The 10,944-nt window shown below is 42.4% G+C and overlaps 1 protein-coding gene across 2 annotated transcripts; it reads left to right on the forward strand.

The window, feature by feature from the left end:
- The first annotated feature begins 1,318 nt into the window (after nucleotides 1–1,318).
- On the forward strand, nucleotides 1,319–10,729 carry LOC123425674 (kinesin-like protein KIN-4C). 2 transcript variants are annotated; one of them, XM_045109377.1, is made up of 27 exons: nucleotides 1,319–1,543; nucleotides 1,707–1,848; nucleotides 2,393–2,539; nucleotides 3,169–3,321; nucleotides 3,463–3,689; nucleotides 4,046–4,221; nucleotides 4,320–4,444; nucleotides 4,550–4,586; nucleotides 4,679–4,770; nucleotides 4,857–4,970; nucleotides 5,040–5,153; nucleotides 5,913–5,999; nucleotides 6,097–6,274; nucleotides 6,345–6,442; nucleotides 6,689–6,787; nucleotides 6,862–6,975; nucleotides 7,040–7,156; nucleotides 7,236–7,316; nucleotides 7,409–7,480; nucleotides 7,554–7,644; nucleotides 7,759–7,781; nucleotides 7,883–7,968; nucleotides 8,471–8,734; nucleotides 8,871–9,012; nucleotides 9,098–9,196; nucleotides 9,283–9,852; nucleotides 9,955–10,729. In XM_045109377.1, exons 2-27 carry the CDS (start codon nucleotides 1,714–1,716, stop codon nucleotides 10,288–10,290), a joined length of 3,777 nt encoding a protein of 1,258 aa, XP_044965312.1. In that variant the 5' UTR covers nucleotides 1,319–1,543; nucleotides 1,707–1,713; the 3' UTR covers nucleotides 10,291–10,729. The 2 variants fall into 2 exon arrangements, with proteins under 2 accessions (XP_044965312.1, XP_044965311.1); XM_045109376.1 differs by lacking the exon at nucleotides 1,319–1,543 and having other exon boundaries at nucleotides 1,591–1,848.
- Nucleotides 10,730–10,944: the final 215 nt, after the last annotated feature.

The following is a 10,944-nucleotide window of genomic DNA, read 5'->3' on the forward strand; positions in this document are numbered from 1 at the left end:
TTATAGAAGGAATCAAGACCTGTCCCTTATAGGCTATGCCGATGCTGGGTACCTGTCGGACCCGCATGATTGCAAATCACAGACTGGATATGTTTTCCTTTGTGGTGGAACTTCTTTCTCCTGGAGATCAACCAAGCAAACACTTGTGTCGACCTCCACAAACCACTCGGAAATAATGGCACTATTCGAAGCGTCAAAGGAATGTGTATCGCTTCGGCGGATGATCAGCCAGATTCAGCAGACGTGTGGGCTGAACACCGTACAAACCCCTACCATTATCTACGAGGATAATGCTGCTTGTGTTGCACAAGTTCAGATGGGTTATGTGAAGAGTAACCTCACAAAACATATTAGTCCCAAGTTCTTCTATGCACACGAATTGCAACAGATGAACGGGGTGAGAGTCTTGCATACTAAGTCGTGTGACAATCTTGTTGATATGTTCACTAAATAATTACCGGCATCGTCTTTTGAGAGGTGTGTACGTGGAATCGGTATGATGAGACTTAGAGAGATGCAAGGTTCAGGAGGAGAAACTTCACAAATTCGTCACTGAAATCTCGATCCCGATGATTGAGTACTCAACCAGGTGGTTGAGTGGATTGTACTCTTTTTCCCTTGAGTAAGTTTTCGTGATGTTTCTCACCTAAGGTTTTAACGAGGCAATTCGTACAATGCAACAACGTATACTATGTGCTCTTTCTTCATATTTTTTCCACTGGGTTTTTCGGAGTTTTTGAGGCATGGATATACGGATAATTACCCAAGGGGGAGTGTTGGGAAACCGGGCTGGCTCATTAGGCCTCGCGCGGGCATGGCGGCTGGTCAGCGTACGAGGTACGCAGCCAGCCCCTCCCGTTTCCCTGGTCTCATGCTAGATGGATGCTTATCATTTCTCCCCATACCCCTATATAAATAGAGAAGAGGCAATCATTTTATCATTGTAACAGATACTTCATTGATTAATAAAGCTTTGTTCCCTCTCTACGTTCTAGTGTTCTGTGACTTTGTGTGTTCGACGACTTCGACTACTTCAACTACGACGCTAGCTCCGCTCCGCAACCTTGGACCGAACTCACCGGCAGGAGTTGCGGAACAGAAACAAGGTGTTAAAGATAAATTTTCCAGGAGCGTAAGCATTAAAAAACACAGCAAACCATCCGTGGTACTGGCCGCCAACGCCATTCAAATAGGGGCGCAAACTGCCTGGTCGTGGCACGTGCTTTACCGTCTTGACAGGGAAGGGGGGGCCGCGTTTCCACCCCCGTTTGAATTTCGAAATCGGATCCGAAGCCGTTGCGTTGGGTCCACCACCCGCTGGAGGAGCCCCCCCGGTTCTCATTTCTTCCCATTTTCTCTCGCACGCCTCCCCCTCTTCCGTTCCGTGCCGAGCTCTCCCTCCCTCCTCATCCTCATCCGCCGCCGCCGCCGCCGCCGTCACCAGGCGGGTCTTCCCCCACCGCCTCTCTTCTCCCGCGCGCCCGCGCCCCCTCCTCCCAGCCGCAGTCGACGGGAGGCGCCGCCACGGCGAGGGCACGGTGAGGTGAGACGAATTCAAAACCCTCGGCTCAGATTCCAAACTCCGCCCGAATGGATGCCCGGATTTCACAGATTTCCGGCTTGCGGTGTCCAGATTTCTTGTTTTCTTGGGGTGTGCTTTGGGCCTTGGACCTTTTCTTGACCGGTTCTGGGAATTTCGTGTTTAGGGTTCCGATGGGGAGCTCGGATATGGCGTCGCAGCCGCAGGGAGACAGCGTCAAGGTAGCCGTCAACGTCCGGCCGCTCATCACGCCGGAGCTCCTCCTCGGATGCGCGGACTGCGTCACGGTCACGCCGGGCGAGCCGCAGGTATGGTTTTCTTGGTTCCCTCTGCTGGTCTTGGCAACATGCGCTCCCAGGATTACAAATTGAACTTGACGGATAGGCGGGCCCATGATAGATTCGGATCGACACGATGTGTTCTGGCAGTTGATTCATTCGTTTACCAATCTATCTGTCTGGTTTGTTGCCATCCGAGCGGTCCGTGAAATCATGTCTCTGCATTCTTGACAAAATAATCATGACATCTGTGAATTTCTCTTTCTTGGAGCATAATCTGGGCGGCCAGATCCACCAAGGGCTTGGGTGCATACGGAAGATCAGTCGTGGGGCCCTGGTTCTATTGCTTAGGAGTTAGGACCAGTATCTTTGCTGATTTTGAGCACACTGTTAAAACGTGTTGTATTTTCACCATTGAATTTCTCTTCAAGAACATTGGAATCTATCGTGCCTATCGGAATGAATGCTGAACCAGTATAATTTATATGATTACCACTCTATCAGGAGATTTCCTTTTTCTGAATGGCTTATAAGTCTACACACATGTTTATGGTGCTGTTTTGTGCTATTGTAGGTTCAAATTGGCCCACACGTGTTCACTTATGATCATGTCTATGCCAGCACGGGATCTCCTTCCTCGTTGATATTTGAGCAATGCGTGTATCCACTAATCGACTCATTATTCTGTGGATACAACACCACTGTGCTAGCTTATGGACAGGTAATTATTTTGTATGTTGGAAGTAGTCTCCACTCTCCACACGGGCAATTACAATTGGTTACTTTATTATAGCTTTGCTCCTGGCTGTTACTGTTGTTAACCTAGCAGCTAATATAACCTTTATTGACAGTTTTATTAGGAAGATGCTTTACTTGTTGCTGTTTTGTGAGTGTAACCGTGTCAACTTTATTTTAGCATCACTATAAGGATATCTGTGCGTGATTGAAGGGAGACAGTCACCTATTCAGTGTTTGTGCTAGAGGTTTATCCATCACTTTGCACAATGTATAATTTTTAGACATTCATCTATTCAATGTACATTACTAGATGGAGAGCCATATTTTAGCGACTACGGATTCATCATGTCAACTTTGTTTTTAGGAATAGGAATGCCTTCATATGATTTTGTAGCTTTAACTTTTCCACATGATTTGTGAATTAGTCTCATGCTTAAAATAAGAAAATTACCGCTTTGCTTTCAACAATCCAAACAACATTTATGCCTTGTTTAGTTATGGTATCCCTAAGCCTAATGTCCAGATATCAGCATAGAACATAGACAGCAGGAATATTATTTTAGTTCTTGGATATTTATCTTCTAACTTGTCTTTTTTCTCTACAACCTTTAGACTGGATCTGGGAAGACATATACGATGGGCACCAATTATTCTGGTGAAGCTAACTGTGGAGGAATAATTCCACAAGTCATGGAGACGATATTCAAGAAAGCTGATGAGCTGAAGGGTGATACAGAATTCTTAATTAGGGTATCCTTCATCGAGGTACACTAGCTGGTACTCCCTCCGTTATCATTTTGAACTAAAACCATTGTGGAACAGAGAGAGCAGCACTTATCTTTACTTCAATAATTGCAATATATATTTTGCTTATTACCATTTGATGTGTGTTGCTGTTCACATCAGATATTTAAGGAGGAAGTATTCGATTTGCTTGATGATCCTGGGTCTGTTGCAAAAGCAGCAGCGCCTGCTAGAGTGCCTATTCAGATTCGAGAAACTGCAAATGGAAGCATTACACTTGCTGGTGTGACGGAGGCTGAAGTCAAGTCAAAAGAAGAAATGGCCTTGCACTTGGCACGAGGATCTTCGTCACGCGCAACTGGAAGTACAAACATGAACAGCCAGTCAAGGTAAGTCGCATATGCTTAGATGATGCGATGAGCGAATTTGTTTACATGAACACCAACTTGTCTGTTTAGACTCCTGTTTTCATCTGTTCTGGGTTATAATACTACTACAATGGTTAGATCATTCTGTTTATTTTAGTAAACTGTGCTATTTGTTGGATTGGTTTTAAATTGGGGCCATGAGTAGATGAGCTACTTGCATGATTTTTGAAAGCTTTAAATGTAGACGTTCAAATATTTTAAGTGCAAAAACAATTGCTTTGGACATTGACATGACCTAGAAAAACACAACCTTGACCACTAATTTTGATTATAATGTATTTATAACTTGTATTTGAATGGCCGTTGTTTCTCTGCAGTCGCTCTCATGCTATTTTCACGATATCTGTCGAACAAAAGAGGACCTCAAGTTCTGCATCTGAGAAGTCAACTAGTAATGACTATGATATTTTATCATCAAAATTTCATCTAGTTGACTTGGCTGGTTCTGAGAGGGCTAAACGAACAGGAGCTGATGGATTACGGCTTAAAGAAGGCAAGGCCAGATCTTCCTGCATTTGTAGATGTTGGTTTAATTCAGTATGTAACTGGTAAACTGATATTGGATATGTTCTTTGTATCTTCTGGCTATAGGAATACACATAAACAAAGGCCTTCTTGCTCTTGGCAATGTTATTAGTGCATTAGGTGATGAAAAGAAGCGGAAAGAAGGAGCATTTGTCCCATACCGGGACAGCAAATTAACTCGCCTTCTGCAGGTATGTATACCATTACTTGTATTTCTATACGACCTGTTTTCTTAAGCCGGAAAACTGAAATGTGGAAATGTAATATGTGTCTAATGGCTATTCGCTCTCTTGCAGGACTCTCTAGGAGGAAACAGTAAAACTGTTATGATTGGTAGGTTTAGTTTTCCACACTTATATCCTCGTATTGCGCTACTGGTTACACATCCTAAAATCAAATTTCTTTGCCCATTTATTTTTCTGCAGCTTGCATTAGTCCTGCTGATTCTAATGCAGAGGAAACCATAAATACACTCAAGTATGCAAATCGTGCACGGAATATTCAAAATAAAGCAGTGGTATGCTTGCTCTATCCTCAAAGAAACTTCTACATCTTTTATTTGGGTTGCCATCATTTGCTTATCCTTTTGTATCATATGAATAGATCAACAGAGACCCAGTTACAGCAGAGATGCAAAAATTGAGGAGTCAAGTAGAGCAGCTCCAGAGTGAACTTCTGTTTTCCCGCAGTGGGGGTGCATCACTAGAAGAATTTCAGGTTGGTTTGGTGCATTGACCAATCGGAATAATTCATTTTATCTCTAATGTTGTTTTCTGCATCTTTCAGTTGCTGCAACAAAAAGTCTCTCTACTTGAGTTAAAAATTTCAGAACTTTACTGTGAGCTCAAGGAAAGGGAAATGTCTTGTGAACAGTTAGCACAGCGTGCAGTTGCTGCCCAGGTATTGATGATTTCCTTGTGCTTGTGCTTGAATCGTGCATGTACTTTTCCTGATGCTTCTTCTGTATGTAGTGTTATTTATTAGTGCTTTATGAGTTCACCCTCCTTATGTAATGCAGCATGTAGGTGTATCTCTTATGTGATATTTTTATGTCTTCATGATATGCAATTACTTAGGGTGTGTTTGCTTTGAGGATATAGTGGCACGGGATGGGTTGATTCCGTCCGCGGTCCACCATTCCAATGTTTAGTTGAGGATGGAACCGGAATCGGGTGATCCTTAGAAAAGGAATATTCCCTATATATGCTTCATCAAGTGATTCCACCAAATCGAAGGAATCACCTGGTTATTCTTCTCTTATTGATAGAAGAAAAAAGAAAACACCTCTGCTAATTGTTAAAACCAAAAATACAATGGAAATGTTGCTGGAATTTATATAACATTTTGATAAAAAAAAAAGAATAACCCCACAAGGTGAGTTGAGTCATATTCTTCTCATTTCATATCTCCAACCAAACACAAGAATGGAACGAACCCGTGACATTTTTTATCTTCAACCGAACACAAGAATGGAACCAACCCATTCCTTCAGAACGCGACCATGACATGCCATGACTTTTGGTTCTCAAACCAAACACACCCTTATACCGTGTACCATTTCTCTGTACCATCTATATGACGGAATGTAGCTAGCTAAGTGCACGTGAGGAGCCCTGCCAATGTAGCACAGTAGATAACGAATATTTTATTTGTTGACAGCTGGAAAGGGATCAGGTGATGTTAAAGCTCGAATCAGCACGCAACGGAAAATCGTGGGATGATATTGAAAATGCTGGTAGTGAACAGGTGTGTAAAATGAAGTCTCCCTAATCAAATACTACTGATTTGTGTGGACATTGTCATACCACCCTACTTGAACTGTTATATTGTGTTTTCTGAGTAGGATGTGGACCTTATGAAGAGCTATATATTGAAGATTCAGCAGTTGGAGACTGAAGTAACACGGCAGAAGTTCTCCACTACCTGTAGAAATGGTTTGCATGATCGACTTGCACTGGATAAGGGCATGCTTCTAGACGATGTAGGTTCAGGTTGTGAAGTAGGAACACTCGAAGTGTCAAGTAAGTTACTGAAACACATTCATACCATGCGTTTGTGACACTTTCTCTAACAACCACCCTTCTTTTTCAGGTGAAGTTGATGAAGAAAAGGAAATAGAACATTCATCCATACAGGAGAAACTCGATATGGAGCTGCAAGATCTTGATAAAAGACTTCAGCAAAAGGAGGTGCTATTTTCACTTCTTTATGATTGTAGTTGTTCATATATGAATTTACAACTTGTCTAGCTTGACCATGACACATTCTTTACATGCACTGAATATTCTTCAATCTGCCATCCATTATAAGCTCGTGTTCAAAGATAACCACATTTAACCTACAATAATTATAGTTTAAATTGTTCTCTGGTATTGTTTCTTTGTTTCACCTGGAACATTGTAATTATACCTCTTTTTAAATTCAAATTTCTGAAGGCGGAGATGAAACAATTTGCGAAGAGTGATACCTCTGTTCTCAAGCAACATTATGAGACGAAGTTACATGACATTGAACAAGAAAAGAAGGCTCTTGAGGTTTCATCTGCTTAAATTTTGCTGATTCCTTATTTTTTTTCCTGAAACAGTAGTAATCTTATTTGAGTTTACAGAAAGAAGTTGAGGATCTCCGTCATGCATTAGCAATTATATCTTCCTCAACTGATGAGAGCTCACACAAAATGAAAGATAACCATCTCCAGAAGCTGAACATGCTTGAAACTCAGGTTTGTACATACATGAATTGATCTTTTCTCTTTCTCAGATACTAACTGCCCACCATTATGGCAGATCTCTCAGCTCAAGAAAAAGCACGATGCTCATCAACAGTTGCTACGACAGAAACAAAAAAGTGATGATGCAGCTATCCGTTTACAAGGAGAAATTCAACGCATCAAATCTCAGAAGGTTTTTTTTTCTTTCAAAAAATTTCCATATTTAATTTCATTTTATCATCTAACATATGTTCTTTTTAATGTTATCTTAGGTTCAACTTCAACAAAAGATTAAACAAGAATCCGAGCAATTTAGATCTTGGAAGGCGGCTCGTGAAAAGGAAATGCTTCAGGTTACTGCTTTGACTGTTTGTAGTTCATTTCTTTTGTAAGCTTGTAATCTTTTAAAGGACTTCTGGTGAGAATGGTGTGTTTATATTACCAGCTCAAGAAGGAAGGGAGACGGAATGAATATGAGATGCATAAACTCCTGGCTTTAAATCAGAAGCAGAAAATGGTTAGTTTCTAATAAAAAATCCTTGTTGCTGCTTCCAAATAACTTGGTAGTTATGCTAGCCTGCTCCATGTAGGTTTTACAGCGGAAAACCGAAGAAGCTACGATGGCCACGAAAAGGCTGAAAGATTTGCTCGAAGCAAAGAAGTCGTCCCGTGATACACATGGTAAGAAGCTCCAGAGAGTGACTTTTTTTCTGCTGCTACTGAGAAATTTTATGTGCTCATAAGTCCCAACTGATGAATTCCTGCCTTTTGGTTTTTTTATTTGTAAACTTCAAGGTGCAGGCGCATCAGGGATTCAGGTGCTCTTACAAAAACCTGACAATCTTTCAGTAAATGCAATAGGCTTTTTTGTACTTTAATGTTATACTATGTCTGAAATATTCTTTTGACATGGCACTAGGCCATGATGCGTACTGTTGACGATGAACTTGAAGTAACTGTAAGGGCATATGAATTACGTTCACACTATGATCGACAAATACAAGAGTAAGTCTCAGATTCCTTCTGTTGCTATTATAAGCTTATGTTTCTAATACTTTTGTTGTCTGGTAGTCTTTATCATATAGTATATGTGCACTGTATCAAACAATTTTGGTGATGGATAAAAACGTGAACATTATCAGAAATGCAAACAGGTCATGTGAAAATAACTCCTTTTAATACCAAATTGACCATACCTCTAGAAGATCGCTGCCGAGCATGTAGAGTAGGGTCGGGTAAAATCTGCAAGGCTTGCAAATACATAGGCTTATATCCTTCTTGTTTCAAAGACACATCAGTATTAAGGTTTATTCCAGCACATGATTTTTCTGAAGAGAAATCATGGGCTTTCACTAGTTCAGTAAAGTTAGCTCTGATCTGTTTCTTTATTTATTTCCAAATCAAAAACTGTTGTTACTTGTAACTGTGAAATTCTACATGAGCTGGTTGCATGTTGTCTTGTGCATTAGATTTGCATTTATTTTACATAAACTTTTCTTGAAAACAGGAGAGCAACAATATCCAAGGAAATAGCAAAGCTGAAGGAGTGTCCTGAGGCTATGTCTCCTAGTGCTAGGAGTTCCAGAATATCAGCACTGGAGAACATGCTGTCATCATCATCTAGTGCTATGGTATCCATGGCTTCTCAACTGTCTGAAGCGGAGGAGCGGGAGCGGGTGCTCAGTGGTAGAGGCAGATGGAACCATGTAAGGTCCCTGCCTGACGCAAAGAACATAATGAATTACCTTTATCAGTTAGCATCATCTTCAAGGTATGTTGTACTTGTCATCTAGTTTCCAATGATGTTTATATCCCTTATGTTGTGTAATCAGTACTACTTGTTTTTTGTGAGTGAAGTTTCCTTAAACATATTAAGTACGTTCTAATTTTCTGTATGTCGCTTCAAGATGCCAACTACATGATAAGGACGTGATGTGTATGGATAAGGATCTCGTCATTGGTGAACTGAAAGAAAAGGTGGTTTCGCTTAATGGCAGAACTAGACAGTTGGAAGCACAAGTTAATGATCTACATAACCAAAATATGCAGGTAAGTACTCTTTAAGTGCACTTTTATTATATCACTGGATTTCAGTTATCACTCGTACGCTCTGATACTTTCTTCCGATTGACAGCTTTTCACTGCAATGAACGATGCGAAGAAATCTGGTAGGGCCTCAAGGTGTGATGCTACTATTGATCCAGAAGATGGTCAAATTTATGCTTTGCGGAAGGTATTGAGCTACCTGCCTGTTTTCAGTTTCATCTAGATTAAGTCTGGTGAAGGCAGTTTTTCTCATGTCGCCCCTCGTGAATGTAGAGTGCTCGAGGTAAGAATTCCTACTGGTCGGATGACATGGAAATATCAGATGCCGAGGAGTCGGGAGAATTAGAAGATATGAGTGATGATGGATCTGATACAGATTGGGTAGAGTCATCCAGGAAAGTCAATAATACACGGCGGCGAACATCCAACCCAAGTAGCAATAATTCACTTGCAGATGTTAAGTCTCAGAAGCCCAGCGAGGAAATTCCCACTGCCCAGAAAGAGCAAGCTCCTTCACAGTGCTGCTCGTGTTCATCAAAATCATTGTGCAAGCTCACCAGATATTGTGAGTGCAGAGCTCTAGGTTCACAATGTGGTACTGGCTGCGGGTGTAATGCTTCGAAATGTTCCAATAGGGTGCGCGTCATCAAGGAAGAAATAGACGATGAACCACCATCTGAGAAGGAAGGTAGCGAGTTTGGTAATGTTTCTTCTTCAGAGAATGATGCCAAGATGAAGGAAGATGTGAAGCAAGGAATCATGCTTCTTGAGAATGCTGTGGCTGAGAAGGAAGCTCAGCAGCCAAAATCAAGAAAACCATTGGCGGACATTGGAAATACAGATGTAAGTGCACAATTATTTCAGTCGCTCGCGCGACCGACCGTTTTTGCTGTCATGGACATTTTTGTACGGTGACAGACTCATTTTTCTATGTATAACTTTCAGGTGAAACAAGGTGGGGCAAAACCGAAGCAGAGGAAGAACTGGCGCAAGACGGCAACAATCCAGCTCGTCCCCACCGAGCCTCCTCCACCGACCTCTGCACCAGATAACCCTGAAGCCGCTCCGCAGAACAGGGCCGACATTCCCCTGAGGCTGCCGAGGGCAATGTCTGCCGCCGTGGACAGCAACCCTCTCACGGACCGCAACGCCGCCAAGGCAGGCGAGTCCGTGAGCAGCAACAAGGAGAACGGCAGCCTTGCCATGGCGAGGGCACCGGCTCTGCCCCCTGCTCGGTTGCGAAAGAACGCTGCCATGGAGAAGGAGAACCACCTGGGATGATCGATCGTCAGCCTGCTAGTGTGACGAGCGTGTTGGGGAGAGATTGCAGAAGAGGACGAGGTTAAACTGTCATAACCGACGAGCGCCGAGATCCCCCCGTGGAGATGATCGGTTGGGTCCTTTTGCCGAGCCAAGAATTGTGTTTTCTGTGGCATCCGAGCGAGAGCGGAGTAGCACTTCTGTTTTCTGTAGCCGGTTCTCCCGGGGAATGTCTGTTAAGTTAAAACTGGGAGGTTCAGATGTATGTTTGTTGTGAAGCCAGTTTTGCTGGCTGGCTCGTGTACTGCGGTGGGAGGTTACCTGACAGATAACAGTTTCTCTGCTGTTGCCTAAATAATTGTAGAGTAGTTGGGAAGAACTAGTTTAGTTCTTTCCAGATATAATTATTTAGGTATATATATGCCTGTGTGCGCGTTGGTCGCGGTACACTTGATTGTTAGATCCATTCCTGGCAGATGGGCGGATGGGAATTTTTCAAAGCCAGCAATTGGTTCCCGTGCATGTTCTTTCTCGTCTCGTCTGTCTATCTGTCTGTCCACCTTTGATGCTGAACGTGAAGCAGCAAGTTGTGGTGGAGGGCTTTCAGTTTCCCTTGAAGAAGTGTAGTGTAGCCAGCATGATTACAACCTGGAAGTTGGAAACCGGTCAAGATCA

The sequence above is a fragment of the Hordeum vulgare genome, chromosome 2H (genome assembly GCF_904849725.1).
Source record: "Hordeum vulgare subsp. vulgare chromosome 2H, MorexV3_pseudomolecules_assembly, whole genome shotgun sequence".
Taxonomy (NCBI): Eukaryota; Viridiplantae; Streptophyta; class Magnoliopsida; order Poales; family Poaceae; genus Hordeum; species Hordeum vulgare.

Coding starts and splice junctions, on each gene's coding strand:
- LOC123425674 (XM_045109376.1), top strand. CDS start 1,591: ATGGATGCCCGGATTTCACAGATTTCCGGCTTGCGGTGTCCAGATTTC. Junction 5,154..5,912: donor AGCGTGCAGTTGCTGCCCAG/GTATTGATGATT, acceptor ATTTGTTGACAG/CTGGAAAGGGATCAGGTGAT. Junction 8,735..8,870: donor CAGTTAGCATCATCTTCAAG/GTATGTTGTACT, acceptor TGTCGCTTCAAG/ATGCCAACTACATGATAAGG.